The sequence below is a fragment of the Macaca fascicularis genome, chromosome 9, assembly GCF_037993035.2.
Source record: "Macaca fascicularis isolate 582-1 chromosome 9, T2T-MFA8v1.1".
NCBI lineage: Eukaryota > Metazoa > Chordata > Mammalia > Primates > Cercopithecidae > Macaca > Macaca fascicularis.
In genome coordinates this window covers 15,988,076-16,009,050 of record NC_088383.1, presented here as the reverse complement: position 1 = coordinate 16,009,050, position 20,975 = coordinate 15,988,076, and the positions used below count along the sequence as shown (strand labels likewise).

General features: G+C 45.9%; 1 protein-coding gene across 1 annotated transcript; it reads left to right on the top strand.

Annotated features, from left to right (window-relative positions):
- Window positions 1-7,002: 7,002 nt before the first annotated feature.
- Window positions 7,003-20,261, top strand: LOC101925280 (acyl-CoA-binding domain-containing protein 7). Its single transcript, XM_015455591.4, has 4 exons — window positions 7,003-7,059; window positions 17,877-17,994; window positions 18,157-18,219; window positions 18,307-20,261. Exons 1-4 carry the CDS (start codon window positions 7,048-7,050, stop codon window positions 18,378-18,380), a joined length of 267 nt encoding a protein of 88 aa, XP_015311077.1. The 5' UTR covers window positions 7,003-7,047; the 3' UTR covers window positions 18,381-20,261.
- Window positions 20,262-20,975: the final 714 nt, after the last annotated feature.

Sequence of the window (20,975 nt, the reverse complement as noted above, 5' to 3'; positions counted from 1 at the left end):
AGTGATAAAAATAGTATCTCTTGTGAGGATTAGAAGAGATGATCCTCTATGCTAAGATGATTATTATGTGCAGAACACATAGTTAAGTGCTTGATAAATTGAACTGTGGTGAATCCAGTCTCAACCATGGCAAAACTAAGTTAATAAAAATGAAACATAACCTCTATTATTTTAGTGCTTGTGTTTTATTTTAAAACTAGCAGTTTAATTTCTACAAGGATTTTGCTAAAATTAACAAGTACATTTCGAAAGTAATTTCTCTCCCTCTTGTATCACACAAACATTACAACCAAAAAGTAACAAACATGCTCCCATGACCCAATCACACCCATTTTTTCTTTAGTGTTCCCTTCTACTTTGTTTCACATATGTGCATGCTTTTACATTAAAATAATACAGATTCAATCTTCTGATTTTCTTCACACATAACACTTTTTCATGTTTCTCAAATTATTACTTTACATATTTGATATCCTATTCTGAAGAATCAGTTTTGTTTTGTTTATTTTTGAGACAGGATCTTGCTCTGTTGCCCAGGCTAAATGGTACCATCTCAGCTCACTGCAACCTCCTCCCAAGCACAAGTGATCCTCCCACCTCAGCCTCCCGAGTAGCTGGGACTACAGGAGCATGCCACCAAGCCTGGCCTGGCTAATTTTTGTACTTTTTGTAGAGATGGGGTCTCACCATGTTGCCCAGGCTGGTCTTAGACACCTGGGCTCAAGTAATGCTCCCACCTCGGCCTCCCAGAGTGCTGGTATTACAGATACGCACCACCACAACTGGTCAGTTTTACTTTTTAATGACAGTAATGACAGTCCTGTAAAATCTGTTTGGTCTTTGAATATTAGAGCTTTCTTTTTATATTCTAGAATTGGACTACTGTTTGATTTGTATGCTTTCCATTGTTTGACAATGACTTAAGATTCTGAGTGATGGCCGGCTGTGGTGGCTCACACCTGTAATCCCAGCATTTTGGGAGGCTGAGGCAGGAGGATTGCTTGAGCCCAGGAGTTCAAGACCAGCCTAGGCAACATGACAAAACCCCGTATCTAAAAAAAAAAAAAAAAAACAAAAAAAAGCTAGGCATGGTGTGTGCCTGTAGTCCCAGCTACTCCTGGGGCTGAGGCTGGAGGATTGCTTGAGCGTAGAAAGTGGAGGCTACCGTGAGCTATGATCACATCATTGCACTCCAGCCTGGGCAACATGGTGAGACCCTGTCTCCAAAACAAATAAATACATAAAAAGCTTCTGAGTAATAAATTATATAATTAGCCACCATCTTTTGATGAAATAAGTGAAGGTCCCAACAAGAAAATTTGTCAACAGAAGAATGTAAGGGAATTGACCACCAGATTCTTCTATTCTTCTTTTCCTCCATGGTATTCTGACCTTAGTGCGCTCTCTCTCTCTCTCTCTCTCTCTCTCTCTCTCTCTCTCTCTCTCTCTGTCTCTCTCTCTCTCTCTCTGTGTGTGTGTGTGTGTGTGTTATCATGTATAACAATAGTTGTTAGGTAAACAATTCGTTATTTTACATCGGTTACTAAGCATGAATTTTAATGATGAGCTGCAAAATGAGTATTGAAAGCTCTATTAATTGGGACTGTATAGTACTCCAAGGAATATCTATGTCCACAGAGACAAGGTGAAGGTGAGGAGTTTCAAGCAGTTAAGCAATTCTCAGGCCTCACAAAACAGCAAAATCAAGACCAACATGATGTCAGCTCCCTGCATCTCTAATCCCATGGGACAGCATTGCCAGTCTCAGAGGTCGGATGACAGGTGTTATGAGTGGTAGGTCACTCTGTCAAGGAACAAACTGTAAACTTCAGCAAGCAGTTCCAGACTTACACAGAAACCTGTGGCTCTGTCCTAAAGTGAAGCAACTTGTAGGGGGTGCAGAGAAAGGAGAAGATGGAAAGCCCTAGTCTCAACTAAACTAGAGACATAGATGAGAAACACCCTTGTCAGACTCTTCTATAAGATAGGTAAGCCCTGTGGGCAAGGTCATCCTTGAGCTGAACCGGAAGCTCCCTGGCATGGCCTTCTGTGTCCCTACTGCCAGCGTGTCAGTCATGGACCTGACCTGCCATCTGGAAAAATCTGCCAAATAGGATGACATCAGGAAGGTGGTGAAGCAGGCTTTGGAGGGCCCCTCAAGGGCATCCGGGGCTACACCGAGCACCAGGTCATCTCCTCCAACTTCAACAGCGACACCCACTCTTTCACCTTCGATGCTGGAGCTGGCATTGCCCTCGATGACCACTTTGTCAAACACATTTCCTGATAGGACGATGAGTTTGGCTACAGCAACAGGGTGGTAGAGCTCATATGGCCTCCAAGGAGTAAGACCCCTGGACCACCAGACCCAGTGAGAGCACGAGAGGAAGAGAGAGGCCCTCACTGCTGGAGAGTCCGTGCGCCACTCAGGCCCCACCACACGGAGAATCTCCCCTCCTCACAGTTTCCACGCAGACCGCGTGAAGAGGGAGACACCTAGGGAGCCCCACCTTGTCATGTGCCATCAATAAAGTCTCCTCACTCAATCAAAAAAAAAAAAAAAGGAAACCTTGCTGCCAGGGAAATCCAGGCATTTGTCCAGGACTCAGGGTAGACTGCAGTCAGGCCTTGGCTATGTGGCTATGTGGGGATGTCCAAGGTTATCAGGGGTCTTGGCAGTGCTGTCTTATGAAAATAGGGAAATTCGAAAGACCTTTAATCCTTCCTTTCTATCCCCTTCCTCCCTTTCTTCCCCACCCCTCTTCTTTTCCCATAGGTACGATATTCATTGAATTGCTAGTGTTGAGGATAAAGCGGTGAGCCAGAGTTCTAAAGGAGGAGAAAGGGTAAACAAAGAACGTAAATGATATAAGTTGTCAGATGATTCAAAGTGCTACAGAAAAAAAGCAGGGAAGGCCAGGCGTGGTGGCTCACGCCTGTAATCCCAGCAGTTTGGGAAGCTGAGGCGGGTGGATCACTTGAGGTAAGGAGTTCGAGACCAGCCTGGCCAACATGGTGAAACCTGGTCTCTACTAAAAATACAAAAATTAGCTGGATGTGGTGGCGCACACCTGTAATTCCAGCTACTCAGAAGGCTGAGGTAGGAGAATCACTTGAACCTGGGAGGTGGAGTTTGCGTGAATCGAGATCATGCCACTGTACCCCAGCCTGGGCAATAGAGTGAGACTCTGTCTAAGAAAGAAAGAAAGAGAGAAAGAGAGAAAGAGAGAGAGAGAGAGAGAAAGAGAGAGAGAAAGAAAGAAAGGAAAGAAAGAAAGAAAGAAAGAAAGAAAGAAAGAAAGAAAGAAAGAAAGAAAGAAAGAAAGAAAGAAAGAAGAAAAAGCAAGGAAGAGTGGAAGGGGGTGCTAGGATGGGTGATAAAAGGCCTCCTGAGAGATGACAGATGAGCAAAGACCTAGAGGAGTGGAAGCACTGAGCCAGGCCGACCATGGGAAGATAATTCTGAGGTAGAGACGCGAGAGCAGGAGTGCAATAGGCCTGTTTGAACAGCCGGGAGGCCAAGTGGAGTAGAAACCCTTTGAAGGTAGGTAAGAATGAGAACAGAAGAAAGACGGAGAGAGATGGCCAGAGGCTCATAGGCCAGAAGACCAGACTAAAGCTATTTCTTGTCTCAAAGTCTTCCTGGAGGTGTTGCCATGTTGACTGAGTCTTAAGAGTTGGCTTAGTGAAGAAAGTGGGAAAAGAGCCAGGTGTGGTGGCTCACGCCTCTAGTCCCAACACTTTGGGAGGCCAAGGCAGGTGGATCACTTGAGGTCAGGAGTTTGAAACCAGCCTGGCCAACATGGCGAAACCCCATCTCTACTGAAAATACAAAAATTAGCCGGGCACGGTGGCGTACGCCTGTAATCCCAGCTACTAGGGAGGCTGAGGCAGGAGAATCACTTGAATCCAGGAGGTGGAGGTTGCAGTGAGCCAAGATCTTGCCATTGAACTCCAGCCTGGGTGATAGATTGAGACTCCGTCTCAAAAACAAACGAGAGAGAGAGAGAAGAAAGAAAAAAAGAAAGGAAAGGAAAGGAAGGGAAAGAAAGAGAGAGAGAGAAAGGAAGGAAGGAAGGAAAAGAAAAGAAAAAAGGAGGGAGGGAAGGAAGGAAGGGGAAGGAAGGAAGGAAGGAAGGAAGGAAGGAAGGAAGGAAGGAAGGGAGGAAAAGAAAGAAAGAAAGAGAAAGAGAGGGAGGGAGGGAGGGAAAAGAAAATAAAAGAAGAAAAAGAGTGTTCCAGACAGTGGAGCGGCAACTATCCAACAACCTGGAGAAAGGGAAGTTGAAGTCCTTCAGTTACTCAGGGTGGAGCATCCATGCCTGTGGGAAAGAGTGAGAGATGTGGTTGAAGAGGTCAGCAGGACCTGGTCCATCCTGGAGGACCACATGTATTATTCAGAGAAGGAGAGCTAAATTGTCATTGCAGAGAAGAGAGCAAAACCCTGGATGCATCATTCGTGAGGCTTGGGTCCAACCCTACAGCCATTACATCAAAATGGTGGTGGGAAATAGGGATCAGATTGGGGTTTGTGTCTTTTTTCCAGGTAATTGAATGCACTGCCATGGTTAAGAAATGTTCATCTTGACGGTATTAAAGATTCAATGCAATCCCTATCAGAATCCCAATGGATGTTTTTTTAAAATAGAAAAATGAAAACCTATTCTGAAACTCATGCTATGGTTTTTATTTTCTTTTCTTTTATTTATTTATTTATTTTTGAGACAAGAGTCTCACTCTGTTGCCCAGGCTGGAGAGCAGTGGCATGATCTTGGCTCACTGCAACCTCTGGCTCCCAGGTTCAAGCAATTCTCCTTGCCTCAGCCTCTCAAATAGCTGGGATTACAGGTGCCTGCCAGCATGCCCAGCTAATTTTTGTATTTTTAGAAGAGATTTTTAGAAGAAAAGTTTTTGCCATGTTGGCCAGACTGGTCTCGAACTCCTGACCTCAAATCATCTGTCCACCTCGGCCTCCCAAAGTGCTGGGGTTACAGACATGAGCCACCGTGCCTGGCCCTTTCTTGCGTCTTGAGACAAGACCCACATGACCTGGCAATGAGATGGGGAATGGCAACCCAGGAGAAGAAAATACTTTCAAAAGAGGTCTTAAAAGAACATTCTGGATTTAGAGAATAAAGCAGAAAACAATGTAGCGTCCGTCCCTCCCCTCTTCTGGTTTCTTACAGCGACGATAATTCCAGAATGTCTCAGCTGAAGATATGGACTGATACCCGCACTCAGTGCAGTATTTCCCGCTGAAACACCGCGGACCGGGTGCTGCCGGCAGCCAGGACTAGGTTACCAGAGGAAGGCCAGGCTGTGCTGAAGCTGCAGTGAGCCTTAGTACCCCACGGGACCTTTCCCATCGTCTAGGACTTCAAACACAAACAACTGCCCAGTAGGTTTTTCTAACATTTTGCTTTTGGTCCTTTACTTGGAAATGCACTGATTTCACCACGAAAATATTTGTGAGGAGAAAAAAAAGATTTTCATGAAAAAGCAAATATTTTTTCAATGTAGCTTTATGCAAAAACAAGCTGAAAGGTTGCTTGTTGCATTGTCGTACGCTCAAGCTCAGTCACTTTGCCGTATTGAGTTTCTTTTTTCTCCCAGTCACCCTTCTCCATCAATGCGAAGCGTCGGAAATTAGCTCCTCATATGACCAGCCAATTCGGTCCCAGTCCTTTGGAAATGTAATCCTATTCGGCGTGTCTGCAGACTTGGAGTGACACTGGGTTTGTTTCCCTGGAAAACTGGGTCAAATTGAATAGGCTTTTAGTCCTGTGCCTTTACCATAATTAAAAACGAGTTAGGCTGATTGTAGCATGTGTCCAGAATTTAGGTGTTTTTGCTTTATAAAGAGGAGAAGAGGTGCAAACCACAGGCCACTTTCACTCATGATAAACTGCGCCTAGAGGCAGAGTGGAGGAGACGCATTCATCATTCACGTTTCTAGGAATAATGGACAGGAGAGAAGTATGTATAAAGAAGGAATCCTGTGCTTCAGGAGGCCAAGGTGGGAGGATTGCTTGAGGTCAGGAGTTCAAGACCAGCCTGGGCAACCTCACCTCTCTTTAAAAAAAAAAAAAAATATATATATATATATATATATATTTTAATTTGTACTTTTAATGTATAAAATTTTTAATTTTTAAAATTTTAAATATAAATGTATATATATAAATTTTTAGAGAAAAAATATTTTATATATACCTAGCAAGACCCCTCACCTCTGTATAAAATTTTAAATGCATATATATTTATTTATTCCTTTTTTTTTTTTTTTTTTTTGAGATGGAGTTTCGCACTTGTTGCCCAGGCTGGAGTACAATGGCGCAATCTCGGCTCACAGCAACCTCCACCTTCCAGGTTCAAGAGATTCTCCTGCCTCAGCCTCCCGAGTAGCTGGGATTACAGGTATGCGCCACCACACCCAGCTAATTTTGTATTTTTAGTGGACACCAGGTTTCTCCATGTTGGTCAGGCTGGTCTCGAACTCCCGACCTCAGGTGATCTGCCGGCCTCAGCCTCCCAAAGTGTTGGGATTACAGGAGTGAGCCACTGCCCCCGGTCAATACATATTTACATATATACATTTTTTAAAAATTAAAGACATTACGTATATATTTTAGAGTTGGGGGGGTCTCTCTAGATAAATATGTATATTCTTTCTTTCCTCTCTCTTTCTTTCTTTCTTTCTTCTTTTTTAAGAAGGCATTCCAGGGGAGGCCTGTGCCCTGGGGGGACCTCTCTGGGTTTCCTGCAAAGACCCTCTTGAGAAAGAATAGAAGAGAGAGCCCAGAGCGGGGAGAAACTCATTTAAATTCTCTTCTCTTGGTCTTTCCATTTGCAGCCCGGGCAACCCGGCGCGCTAAGGAGCTCACAGCCCAGCCTCGCCCCCGCGCCCGCGACCAATGGGAGGCGGCCGGGCCGGGAGCGGGGCCAATGGCAGCGGCTGGCGGAGACGCGGCCCTTTAAGAAGCCGCGGGCGCCCTAGGGGGCAGAGCACCGGATAACAGCTGCAGCAGCAACGCGGCCGCCGCCACCATGGCCCTGCAGGTACCCGGGGCTTGGGGAGGCCACGCGGGAGGGGCGCTCCGCGAGGGGAGTGCTCAAGTGGGGCGCGCGGTGGGCGTGGCGCCCCGGGAGCGGTCGGCGGAGACCCAGGGGACACGCCCACTCCTTCCCCAGCGCCGCAGATGGCGGTGTAGACCGCACCTGTGCCTGCTGACGGCGAGCCGGGGCTCCCAGGGCAACCGTTCTGGACCCCAGGGGTCGGGTGAGCGACCGTGAGCGGAAAAGCAGGCAAGGCACGAGCACGGAGGAGCACGGAGCGGGCCTCCTCTCTCCGTCTCCGAGAGGGAGTCGAGATCACCGGGTCTCATCCCCCGCTCCCTCCCCTTCGCTCGTTGAGACCTCCAGGACCTCTCTTAGTGTCATACTGAGCAGAAGAGATCTGCGAGGCTCCGATTTAAAAATACTGTTTTTTTTATGTGAAAAAACATGTTTAAGGGTGGAAAACTTTGGAAAAGACAACAAACATAAACTAATAATTACTGATAATAATCCAATCATAATTCCTTCACCCAGGTGATAACCACTGCTAACATGCTAGGGTAATTCCTAGTATGTCCTAGTATGTTTTTTTCCATGTGTGTATGTGTGTGGCATATATCTACACACATACGTATGATATTATTGTGTATATACAGTTTTATTCCTACACTTAACACAGTAATATGAGCATTTTCTCATTATTAAATATTCTCAAATGTAATTTTTTTTTCTTTTTTGAGACACAGTCTCACTCTGTTGCCCAGGCTGAGTTGCAGTTGGTGCTATCTCTGCTCACTGCAACCTCCACCTCCCAAGTGCAAGCGATTCTCGTGTCTCAGCCTCCACCGTAGCTGGGGTTACAGGTGCATGCCACCACGGCCGGCTAATTTTCGTGGTTTTTTTTTTTTTTTTTTTTTTGAGATGGAGTCTCACTCTGTCACCCAGGCTGGAGGACAGTGGTGTAATCTCAGCCCACCGCAACCTCCGCCTCCCGAGTTCAAGCGATTCTGATATGTCAGCCTCCCGAATAGCTGGGATTACAGGCGTGCGCCGCCACTCCTGGCTATTTTTCTCCATTTTTAGTGGAGTTGGGGTTTCACTGTGTTGGCCAGACTGGTCTTCAACTCCTGACCTCAAGTGATCCACCCGCCTTGGGCACCCAAAGTGCTGGGATTTCAGGCATGAGCCACCACGCCCGGCCTCTAAAATGTAATCTTTTACACGCACAAAGTTTCATAGAACGTGGCTTACTTCTTTAACCATTTCAGTCAGGCAAGACGCTATCCTGGGTAAAGTTATAATACATACTCCAGGGCCATCTGGGTTCAAATTTGTGCCTCACTTCTACTTAGCCTGTGACATAGTTACCCTCTCCCTGCCTCAGTTTCTTTATCTAAAAATGGAGGAGAGATACATTAAATGAGTTATATATAAAAAGCATTTAAAACAATGTCTGACATGTGGTAAAAGTCCAATAAGGATAAGCTTGTGGTGGAACATTTAGTTAGTTTGTTTGTTTTGAGACAGGCTCTCACTCTGTCACCCAGGCTGGAGTGCAATGCCGTGATCTCAGCTCAGGGCAGACTTGAACTCCTGGGCTCAAGTAATCCTGCCACTTCAGCCTCCCAAGTAACTGGGACCACAGGCACCTGCCACCACACCTGGCTGTTTGTGTGTGTGTGTGTGTGTGTGTGTGTGTGTGTGTGTGTGTGTGTGTGAGAGAGAGAGAGAGAGAGAGAGGAGTTTCACTCTTGTTGCTGAGGCTGGAGTGCAATGTCATGATCTTAGCTCACCGCAACCTCCGCCTTCCGGGTACAAGCGATTCTCTTGCCTCAGCCTCCCCGGAGTAACTGGGATTACAGGCATGCACCACCATGCCCGATTAATTTTGCATTTTTAGTAGAGACGGAATTTCTCCATGTTGGTAGGGTGGTCTCGAACTCCTGACCCCAGGTGATCTGCCGCCTCAGCCTCCCAAAATGCTGGGATTACAGGCGTGAGCTATTGTGCCTGACTCAAATATTCTTATGCATGACTTATGTGTTTATACTGAACTCTCCCCAAAATGATCAAAACGTTCTTCTAAAAGTTCCTGAAAGATCTGAAAGGTTCCTTTTTAGCTTAGTACTTTGGTTTTTTGTTGTTGTTTGCTTTTGAAATAATTGCAATGAGGAATTAAGAGTTTAGGGATGTCACAGGAAAGCAGTATGCTAAGGAGTATTAATATCGACCCATGATGTTATCTACTAACAATGCATTTGCATGTTAATATTGGAGGAAGGTAACTTTTTTTCCGATGTGATGTCTCGCTCTGTTGCCCAGGCTGGAGTGCAACGGCGTGATCTTGGCTCACTGCAACCTCCTCCTTACAGATTCAAGCAATTCTCCTGCCTCAGCCTCCTAGTAGCAGGGATTACAGGTGCCTGCCGCCACGGCCGGCTAATTTTTGTTTTATTAGTAGAGACAGGGTTTCACCATGTTGGCTAGACTGGTCTTGAACTCCTGACCTCGAGAGATCTACCTGCCTCAGCCTCCCAAAGTGCTGGGATTACAGATGTGAGCTACCACGCCCAGCTGAAAGTAACTTTTAAGAATGACAAGTAATACCTGGCTGACATATTGAAACCTCTTCTGTCTTTATTACCTCACTGGCATGTGCAGGGATCATATTGGTACTAGTGTTCTGCCAAGATGCTCATTGAGTGGAAATTAGAGGAAAGGTGACTAGTTCAGGGTCCCTAGACTTCTATTTATTTATACAAGAATAAGTAGACTGTCACTGGAGTAGCAAAACAAATGGAATTTCTAATTCAGCTATAGCCTCCTGATTTTATTTGAAAATTTACAATACGTTTCTGTCCTCACCAAAGCATTTAGGAGAGCTGATGTTTATCCTAAATGGACAAATTTCTTTCCTAGATGATGAAGCTAAAAAGCAGACTTCTTCCAGAAGATGTATCTTTTCAAATCTAGGGGACTGATGATTTTAACAATTGGCAAAAAAGACTAACCTCTTCCCCTAGCCCACATTTGTGTGACCTAAGAACCCTGCAGTTCCTTGAGTGTGAGAATTTTTTATCTTCTTAATTGGGTTGCGCGATGGGAAAGAATTGCTTGAGAAGACCTTGTCAACCCCCTATGTGGGATGACCATGTTCTTTGGCTGCAGAAAGTAAAGTCAGATGAGGTGAGTCACCCTCAGAGGCTGTCTTCAGTGAGGCTGAAATGTGAAAGGCAGTTTACACAGCAGCCCGCCTAATCAGCATGGAAGGATGCACCCAGGATGTACCCAGGGTGAGCGATGCTGGCGTAACTTCTACGCCAAACGTGGGGCGAGGGGGCCTTGTGTCAAAAGCATGAACAGGAAGGAGTCCAGGGAGTTGCAATAGTAGCCTTAAGGCAGTTTGTCTTGCAGAATCTCAAGCTCGGGTGAGATCTCGGGGGAGACCATGCACAAAACATTCAACTAGGATGCTGAGGACCCCTCGCTCAGGAGAAGTCAGCCCAGCAGAGGCTGCAGTTCCTGCCAAAGGCAGCAAGTCCAGCTCTGCAGCAGCGTAGGATACTGCAAAACTATGATGCCTTTCTCTCGGAATGAGGCAGGAGAATAGGGTCTGGAGGCAGAGAACCTAAGAACCTAAGGCCGATTCACACTGACTTCCTAGAACTAAATCAAAAGGAAAACCCCAACTTTCCACACCTATGTAATAAAAGGACCCGAGACTGCTCCCTTTGCAACCTCCTCCCCATTCTCTGTGTAGCAGATGGAAAATCGAATGTATCTCTGATTGGTTGCTTTCTGCAACCAATCAGACATTCGCATAGGAATGTAACTTTGTAACTTCACTTCAGCCTCTGATTGGTTGCTTTCCCCAACCAATCAGACTGATCGTGAGCCAAGTTTTGATTTGCATAGAAGTGTAACCTTGTAACTTCACTTTAGCCTCTGATTGCAGGCTACTACTTCATTTACATAGGATGCACACCAAGTAACCAATGGGAAACCTCTAGAGGGTATTTAAGTGCAGAAAATTCTGTAACAGGGCTCTTGAGTCCCTGTACTCTGCCTGCTCCCACCCTGTGGAATGTACTTTCGCTTTCAATAAATCTCTGCTTTTGTTGCTTCTTTCTTTCCTTGCTTTGTGCCTTTTCTCCAATTTTTTGTTAAAAATGCCAAGAACTTGGGCACTCTCCACTGGTAACAAGAATGCTTTGGAATTCAATGTTCATAGCTCTATATTTAAAGCTGCATCTCACCTATGATAACTTTCTGATCCCCCTAAAGTCTGCTCACTCATTAACCATCCAACAAGGATGTTCTTAATAGACTCAGACCAGGCTCACGCCACCCGCCAGCAGTCCCTGAGGCCCTGTGGGTGCTGCCAAGGTGATTATTTATTGTTTATTTATTTACGAGTATTCATGCAACCCCACACAGCCTTTATGTTGAACTCCAGTAATTTCTGTCCACACTGCTGGGAGCAGCTTTCCCTGCCCCTCTGCACCCAACAAACGCAGACCTGAACCCCCCAGCACAATCACCATCTCATCTCAGGGACAGCTTTTTCCGTTCCATACCTTCCCCTCTGCGCTACCTCCAGTGTTCCCAGAGCAACTGCTGCACCTTATTTACAGCAAGTCCCATGTGACTGCCCTTGCCCTGTTCATTTCCTACCAGGCTATGAGCACCTTCAAGCACACTGCCTTGTGCCTGCCCATTTGCCTGGCAAAGGCCTGATCTATCGGAGGTGTTCAGTAAGTAGGTTTGTTAATTAGTATGAGCTGTGAGATGAGCTCTGGGAGGGCAGGGTCCATTGAATCAAATCAAGAATATTTTGCATTCTTGGCCGGGCATGGTGGCTCACGCCTGTAATCCCAGCACTTTGGGAAGTGGAGGTATGCAGATCACTTGAGTTCAGGAGTTCGAGACTAGCTTGGCCAACATAGCAAAACCCTGTCTTTATTAAAAATACAAAAAAATTAGCCAGGCATGTTGGCGCATGCCTGTAATCCTAGCGACTTGGGAGGCTGAGGTGGGAGGATTGCTTGAACCAGGAGGTGGAGGTTGCAGTGAGCCATGGTTGTGCCACTGTACTCTAGCTTGAGCAACAGAGCAAGACTCTATCTCAAAAAAAAAAAAAAAAAAAAAAATTATAAATCATCCTTAACCCTAGTGAGAGGTGACAACGTGCTAGTAGCCCTCGCTCTCGGCACCTCCTCAGCCTCCGCATCCACTCTGGCAGTGCTTGAGGAGCCCTTCAGCCTGCCACGGCACTGTGGGAGCCCCTCTCTGGGCTGTCCCAGGCTGGAGTCGGCTCCCTCTGCTTGCGGGGAACAGTGGAGGGAGAGGCACAGGCGGGAACCAAGGCTGTGAGGTGCTCACAGGCCAGCGGGAGTTCTGGTGGGCATGGGCGAGGGCTCAGCTGGCCCCACACTCCAAGCGGCTGGCACTGCCGGCCCCAGGCAATGAGGGGGTTAGCATTTGGGCCCGCAGCTGCAGAGGGTGTGCCAGGTTCCCCAGCAGTGCCAGCCCGCCAGCACTGCGCTCAAGTTGTCGCTGGGCCTCAGCTGCTGCCCCACGAGGCAGGGCTCGGGACCTGCAGCCCGCCATGCCTGAGCCTCCCCGCGGCCATGGGCTCCTGCTGGGCCCGAGCCTCCTCGACGAGCGCCGCCCCCTGCTCCACAGTGCCTGGTCCCATCCACCGCGCAAGGGCTGAGGAGTACAGGCACGGCTTGGGACTGGCGAGCAGCTCCGCCTGCAGCCCCCATGGGGGATCCACTAGGTGAAGCCAACTGGGCTCTTGAGTCTGGTGGGGACTTGGAGAGCTTTTGTCTAGCTAGAGGATTGCAAATGCACCAATCAGCACCCTGTCAAAACGGTCCAATCAGCTCTCTGTAAAATAGGCCAATCACCTCTCTGTAAACTGGACCAATCAGCAGGATGTGGGTGGGGCCAAATAAGGGAATAAAATCAGGCTGCCCGCGCTAGCCAGCAGCAACTTGCTTGGGTTCCTTTGTGTGCGGTGGCGTTGTTGTTCTTTCGCTCTTTGTAATAAATCTTGCTGTTGCTCACGCTTTGAGTTCACGCTGCCTTTATGAGCTGTAACACTCACCACGAAGGTCTGCTGCTTCACTTCTGAGGCCAGGGAGACCACGAACCCACCGGGAGGAATGAACAACTCCAGACGCACCGTCTTAAAAAGTTGTAACGCTCACGGCGAAGGTCTGCAGCTTCACTTCTGAAACCAGGGAGACCACGAACCCACCAGAAGCAAGAAACTCCAGACGCGTCCAAACATCAGAAGGAACATCTTTAAGAACTGTAACACTCACCGTGAGGGTCGACGGCTTTATTCTTGAAGTCAGCAAGACCAAGAGCCCACCAATTCTGGACACATTGGCACCTTCCCGCTGAGGCTGATACTCTTTTTGCGACTGAAGCTGCAACTCAGAGGATCTTTGTTTCTTGGATAGAGTCTCAGGGCAATGTGCCTCAAAGCTAGAAGTCATACCTGAGTATCCTGGCCAAGGCCAATATTGTTTGTACTCCAGCCTATCATGGTTGGGATGGGAAAGGCCTGCTGCAGGAAGGCGCATCAGAAGAGCCCCTTAAGACAGGAATGTATTGCATTGAGGTGCCAGAACTAGACAGGCTGGACAGAGCGAATAATGCTGACCACTGCTCTAGAACTGGTTTCCCTACCTGCATAGGGAGAAAGAGTGGGGACCCCTGAAATGGCATGGGAAACTGTGTCAGGGCTTAGCTCTAATGTGCAGAGGGGTCTAGGACTTTCATTAGATCTTTTTTTATTTTTTATTTTTATTTTTTTGAGACAGAGTCTTACTCTGTCACCCAGGCTGGAGTGCAGTAGCAGGATCTTGGCTCACTGCAACCTCTGCTCCTGCGTTCCACCTATTCTCCTGCTTCAGTCTATCCTGAGTAGCTGGAATCGCAGGTGTGAGGCACCATGCCCAGCTATTTTTTTGTGCTTTTAGTAGAGACCAGGTTTCACCATTTTGGCCAGGCTGGTCTCGAACTTCTGAGCTTAAGTGATCCACCTACCTCAGCCTCCCAAAATACGGGGATTACAGACGTGAGCCACTGCACCCAGCCCTTATATGGGTTTTTTAAAAGGCTTAGAATTCTAATTAAGGTTTGGCACATCAAAAGGAGTCTAGTTGCTGTCATTGCAAAATAACATGAGACGTTACAGCAAACAGAACACCTGAGATGGCCTATAAACCTACAGAGGAAGGTCCTACACCCCTTCTGAATAGCCTTGCCCTGTAGCAGCTCTGGCCACTCAGCATTTCAATTTTGTTCTTATTATAAACACAGTCCACGCACTTTATAGAAAATTTGCAGAGTACAAAAATATTTTAAAACTACATAACTTGCCAATAATCAGAGGCAATTACTGTTTACATATTTTTAGTATATATCTTTCTAGTTTTTATTTTTTCTATACAACTTACCAAGCTAAGTGTATAAAAAGAATTTGCTTTCTTTGCTAAAACATAAACTAAAAGTGTTTCTTATGTCTTGCTTTATTGCAAGTACTTTTTTTTTTTTCCCCCGACATTCTTGCTCTGTCGCCAAGGCTGGAGTGTAGTGGCATGATCTTGGCTCACTGAAACCTCCACCTCCTGGGTTCAAGTGATTCTCCTGCCTCAGCCTTCCAAGTAGCTGGGATTACAGGCATGTGCCACTATGCCCAGCTAATTTTGTATTTTTAGTAGAGACAGGTTTCTCTATGTTGGTCAGGCTGGTCTCAAACTCCCAACCCCAGGTGATCCACCTGCGTTGGCCTCCCAAAGTGCTGGGATTACAGGCGTGAGCCACTGCTCCCAGCCTGGTCACACAGCACTTAAGTGATGGAGTTGGGATTCCAACCAAGGCAGTCTGGCTCCAGAGCCATGTTCTTAACCATGGCATTAGTATAAAGCAGCCAAGAGTTTCTTAGGAAGACACTCAGAAGACAAGGCGCCCCTTATTCCATGTCCCCGTGCTTCTCAGTCCCCTGTGGGAACTGGGTAGGAGGATGGGCCAGGTTCAAGGTTATTTAGGCTGAAGACCCTGATCTCCAACTTACAGGTGATTTTGTTCACAAAACAACTGTTCTGCATGTACTACTGTTCCTGGACCAAACTGAGAGCCGAGCTGCTTATTCTCTTAGCTCGATAATGACATGCAGATAAACTGGGAAAGGAGAGAGTTGGTTTCTGTAACTGGGTACAAGGAGAAAGCCTGGAAATGATTGCCAAGCCAACTCAAAATTACAGAGGTTTCTAGAGCTTTATATGCCTTCTAAGTTATATGTCTGCATGTAAGTGTGCGTTCATCTAAAGCCTTAAGTGACTAACTTCTAATCTATAACTAAGGGCTGAGTCCTGAAGACCCTCCTCTGGAGCCTCAGCAAATGTCCTTAATCTAGATGGATCCAGGTGCTGGAGTGATTACCCTCGTTTCCTGCTAAATCATGGAGGTTTGGGGAGTTCCTTCAGATCCCAGTAAAACTTGTTTGTGGAGGCCTGGGGATTTTCTTCAGACCCCCATAAAACCTGTTTAATCCTAAATGGGTCCTGTTAAGAATTCCTTCATTATCTTGTTATGCCTCAAGCCCCAGGAAGAGCCTGGGCAAAACTCTTGGTGGGCTGTTGTTGGCGTCTTCGTATGAGGGCGCTGGCTCTTTCTGCTTTTAATATTTAATGTAACCACTCAGTGCTGACACGGTTGTTATGGCGGCCTGCCTATTCAGCCGTCAGGGGGACCTGGCCACAGTACTGCCTGTCTTTGGGGCCGGAAGGAAACTTGAGCCAGTCACTCTGCTGAGCCCACAGGGTACTGAGGTTACACTGGGGCTATCCACTTTCTCTCCTAGGCCTTTGGATCCAAAGGGAGCTCTGGCATCAGAGAAGAAGTGTGGGGGGCGGGGGCCAGCTAGCATACATCCTTGAACTTCCCCTGTTTGACAGCCAGCCTACGGACAATTCCTGCTTATCCTGAGTTTTAAAAAATAACATAAGACACAGTTTAATTTAAAAATCTATAAAGGAAAATAATCACGAAGCCCTTCACAGAGTATAAACTAAGAGGTTAGAAAGAGAAAGGGATAAAGCATCTGGGAACCCTCAGACTCCAGAGTACACTGGACTTCCTTGTCTATTTCAGCTACTGGCTGAACCCTGGGCCAGCCTGAGGGTCTTGTGGTGTTTGGGAGGTCCCCATTTTCAGAGTTAACTTGGGACAAGCTTTACTACTTAAGTCCTTTTTTTTTTTTTTTTTGGAGACAGAGTCTCACTTTGTTGCCCAGGCTAGAGTGCAGTGGCGTTATCTTAGCTCACTGCAAGCTTTGCCTCCCAGGTTCAAGCAATTCTTATGCCACAGCCTCCTGAGCAGCTGGGATTACGGGTGTGCGCCACCATGCCCAGCTAAGTTTTGTATTTTTAGTAGAGACAGGGATTTGCTATGTTGGTTGGGCTGGTCTCGAACTCCTGACCTCAAGTGGTCCCCTGCCTCGGCCTCCCAGAGTGCTGGGATTATAGGCATGAGCCACCACGCCAGGCTTAAGTACATTGTATATAGCGTTTCCAGGAAGTCTAAAAACATACTACTCAAGTATACTGGTATACAGTTTTCCCTAATCAGCTCTAAATTGGCTAAGCAACTCCTCTTTTCTAGAAATCATTTGTAATAAATCTTATAATTTAGGTCTAGTGTGAAAAGGAATCTGTACAAGCAACTCAACTAGATCAGGAATATTGATTACCCTCAGAAGCTGACTAGGTCTAAATAATGCTAATATTAAAGAATGTAGGCATGAGGGCACTGGAAGAGAAACACCCCAGACGATGGTATTAACCGGTAGCAAAGCCCCTGCATGTAGTAAAGTAGGACTGAGGCAGAAGAGGGAGGACGCATCTGTGAGGTCACTGAGAAAACTCCATTGAGTATCAATAATGCCAAAAAAAAAAAAAAAGCAGCCAGGCATGGTGGCTCACACCTGTAATCCCAGCACTTCGGGAGGCCCAGGTGGGTGGATCATGAGGTCAGGAGTTCAAGACCAGCCTGGCCAGTATGGTGAAACCCCGTCTCTACTAAAAATATAAAAATTAGCCAGGCATGGTGGCAGGTGCCTGTAATCCCAGCTACTCGGGAGGCTGAGGCAGGAGAATCACTTGAACCCAGGAGGCAAATGTTGCAGTGAGCCGAGATCTTGCCATGGCACTCCAGCCTGGACAACAGAGTGAGACTCCGCCTCAAAAAAAAAAAAAAAAAGCAAACTTACCAGGTGTGCTGTGGCTCACCCCTGTAGTCCCAGCACTTTGGGAGGCCGAGGTGGGCAGATCACTTGAGGTCAGGAGTTCAAGACAAGCCTGGTCAACATGACAAAACCCCATCTCTACAAAAATACAAAAATTAGCTGAGCTTGGTGGTACACACCTGTAGTCCCAGCTGCTTGGGAGGCTGAGGTGGGAGAATGGCTTGAGCCTCAGAGTAGAGGTTGCAGTGAGTGGAGACGGTACCAATGTACTGCACTCCAGCCTGGGCGAGAGAGCTAGACCTTGGCTTGAAAAATAATAATAATAAAATTAAAAAAAAGGAGGGTAAACTAAACATTTTCCGTATTAAGAATTTTCTGTAGTTCTTCATATGAGGTAAGTCCCAGGAGAGGTGAACTCCTAGGAATTCAAGTAAATTAAGATCATTCTGATAGAACCAGAGCAGCAGAAGTTCATTTCTGTTTGAAACCTTCCTCTTCCTGCTCTTCGAGTTCCTATTCCTTGGTGGTAAAATGTGCCTTTTTTTTTTCCCTTTAGGCTGATTTTGACAGGGCTGCAGAAGATGTGAGGAAGCTGAAAGCAAGACCAGATGATGGAGAACTGAAAGAACTCTATGGGCTTTACAAACAAGCGATAATTGGAGACATTAATATTGGTATTACATATTATTAATATTAATATATTAATGTTACAATTAATATATTATAATTATATAATATAGTATATCATTACTTATAATATACTCTGTTTGAACAACGTGTATAGAAGTGCACAGTAAAATGTTAACTTGCAAACTCATCTCTCCTTCTCTTGCCAGAGTGTCCAGGAATGCTAGATTTAAAAGGCAAAGCCAAATGGGAGGCATGGAACCTCAAAAAAGGTTTCTTAGTCTTTTACAAGTTTATGGCAAACTTTCTTAATTTCCCAATGCACCAATCAGGGAGATAACCTGTTTGTATCTTTCTAGGGTTGTCGACGGAAGATGCGATGAGTGCCTATATTTCTAAAGCAAAGGAGCTGATAGAAAAATATGGAATTTAGAATACAGCATACGAGGAATATTTGCTTTTGAAGCCTTCCTAATGCTATCATGACCTAACATTTAGAGGGAGAGGCACACTGTTAACTTGATGTATCATGTAGATTTTTGCTATTAGCATGAATTGTAATACTTAGGAGCATACTGAAACTACATAGTTTACTCAATTGTACTTGCTTAAACCAGGTGTCTTTAAAGTTCTTTTTAAGAAAATATGGTACATATACACCATGGAATACTATGCAGCCATGAAAAAGGATGAGTTCCTGTCCTTTGCAGGGACATGGATGAAGCTGGAAAGCATCATTCTCAGCAAACTATCACAAGATCAGAAAACCAAGCATGTTCTCACTCATAAGTGGGAGTTGAACAGTGAGATCACATGGACACAGGGAGGGGAACATCACACACCGGGGCCTGTCGGGGGTGTGGGGCTAGGGGAGGGATAACATTAGGAGAAATACCTAATGTAGGTGACCGGTTGATGGGTACAGCAAACCACCAGGGCACGTGTATACCTCTGTTACAAAACTGCGCATTCTGCACATGTAACCCAGAACTTAAGGTATTTAAAATTAAAAAAAGTTCTTTTAGAAAAGTATTTTGTGTTTTATTTTTATAGAGTTAGAGAGGACAACTGCAGTTTTTGTTCGTTTGCTTGTTTGTTTTTCCTTGAGGAGTCTCGTTTTCTCACCCAGGCTGGAGTACAGTGGTGCGATCTCGGCTCACTGGAAACTCTGCCTCCTGGGTTCAAGTGATTCTCTTGCCTCAGCCTCCCGAGTACCTGGGATTACAGGCGCTTGCCACCCTGGCTGGCTAATTTTTGTATTTTAGTACAGATAGGGTTTTGCCATGTTGGCCAGAGTGGTCTCGAACTCCTGACTTCAGGTGATCTGCACACCTTGGCCTCCCACAGTGCTGGGGTTACAGGTATGAGCCACCACACCTGGTCACAAGTGCAGTTCTGTTGCATGGATATATTGTGTGGTGGGGAAATCTGGGCTTTTAGTGTAACCATCACCCAAACACTGTACATTGTACCCAAAAGGTAATTTCTCATCCCTCACGCCCTCCCACCTTTCCAAGCCTCCAGTGTCTATTATTCCACACTCCAGGACCCTGTGTTCACACTGCTTAACTCCCACTTATAAGTGAAAGCGTGGTACTTCTTTTGTTTGTTTCTGAGGGTTTTAAAAAATCTTTATTTTCTTGTTTTTTTGTTTTGTTTTGTTTTTTTCTGAATTTTTTCACTTAAGATAATAGCCTCCAGTTCCACTCATGTTGCTGCAACATTTTCTTTTATGGCTGAGTAATATCCCCTGGTATACATATACCACGTTTTCTTTATCCCGTCATCCGCTGATGGATACTTAGGTTGATCCCATATCTTTGCTATTGTGAATTGTGCTGCAATAGACATACAAGGCAGGTATCTTTTGGATAGAATGACTTCTTTTCCTTTAAGAAGATGCCCAGTAGTGGGATTGCTGGGTAGAATGGTAGTTCTATTTTTAGTTCCGCCAGAAATTCCCATGCTGTTTTTTTATAGAGGTTGTACTAATTTACATTCCCACCAACAGTGTATACGCATTCCCTTTCTCCACATCTGTTGTTTGACTTTTTAGAAAGTCTCACCCAGGTAATATGTGTACAGATTTGAACAGCTGTTTGTTCTTTTGGCTCATCTGTTCTGTTACAAAGAGTTAATGTTACTGGTGAAATAAAAACAGGTTATTAAGAATCAATGGCAAGGCTGAACGTGGTGGCTCATGCCTGTAATCTCAGCACTTTGGGAGGCCGAGGCGGGTGAATCACTGAGGTCAGAAGTTCGAGACCAGCCTGACCAACATTGCAAAACCTCATCTCCACTAAAAATACAAAAATTGTTATCCGTCTCTTAAACGGAAAAAAAAAAAAAAAAAAAGAATCAATGGTAAGACTGTTCCTTCCTTACACCATGTGGCTTTGAGGTCACAGTGATACAGAGACTGTGAACCAGAGAACATACTTGGTTCAGGTCCTCATTCATCTGTGAACGTGCTAGGTGACCTGGAGCAAGTTACTTAACCTTATTAAGCCTTATCTGTAGAGGAGGGAAAATAATTATCACTCTCAAAGGGCAGTTCTAAGAATTGAAAGAGAGGCTGGGTGCGGTGGCTCACGCCTGTAATCCCAGCACTTTGGGAGGCTGAGGTGGGTGGATCACGAGGTCAGGAGATCAAGACCCTCCTGGCTAACACGGTGAAACCCCGTTTCTACCAAAAATACACAAAATTAGCCGGGTGTGGTGGCGGGCACCTGTAGTCCCAGCTACTCGGGAGACTGAGGCAGGAGAATGGCAGAGAATGGCATGAACCCAGGAGGCGGAGCTTGCAGTGAGCAGAGATCCCGCCACTGCTCTCCAGCCTGGGTGACAGAGCGAGACTCCATCTCAAAAAAAAAAAAAAAGAAAAAAAAGAAATGTACAAGTCTGTCTATAGCAGTTTAAAGAAATTTAAAAAGCCACCATAGAAATATCTCCTGTTTTTCTTTAAATTTTTACATTTAAGACAAATAAAAAAGCAAACTAAAATGTATCTAGTGATAAACTGTACCAC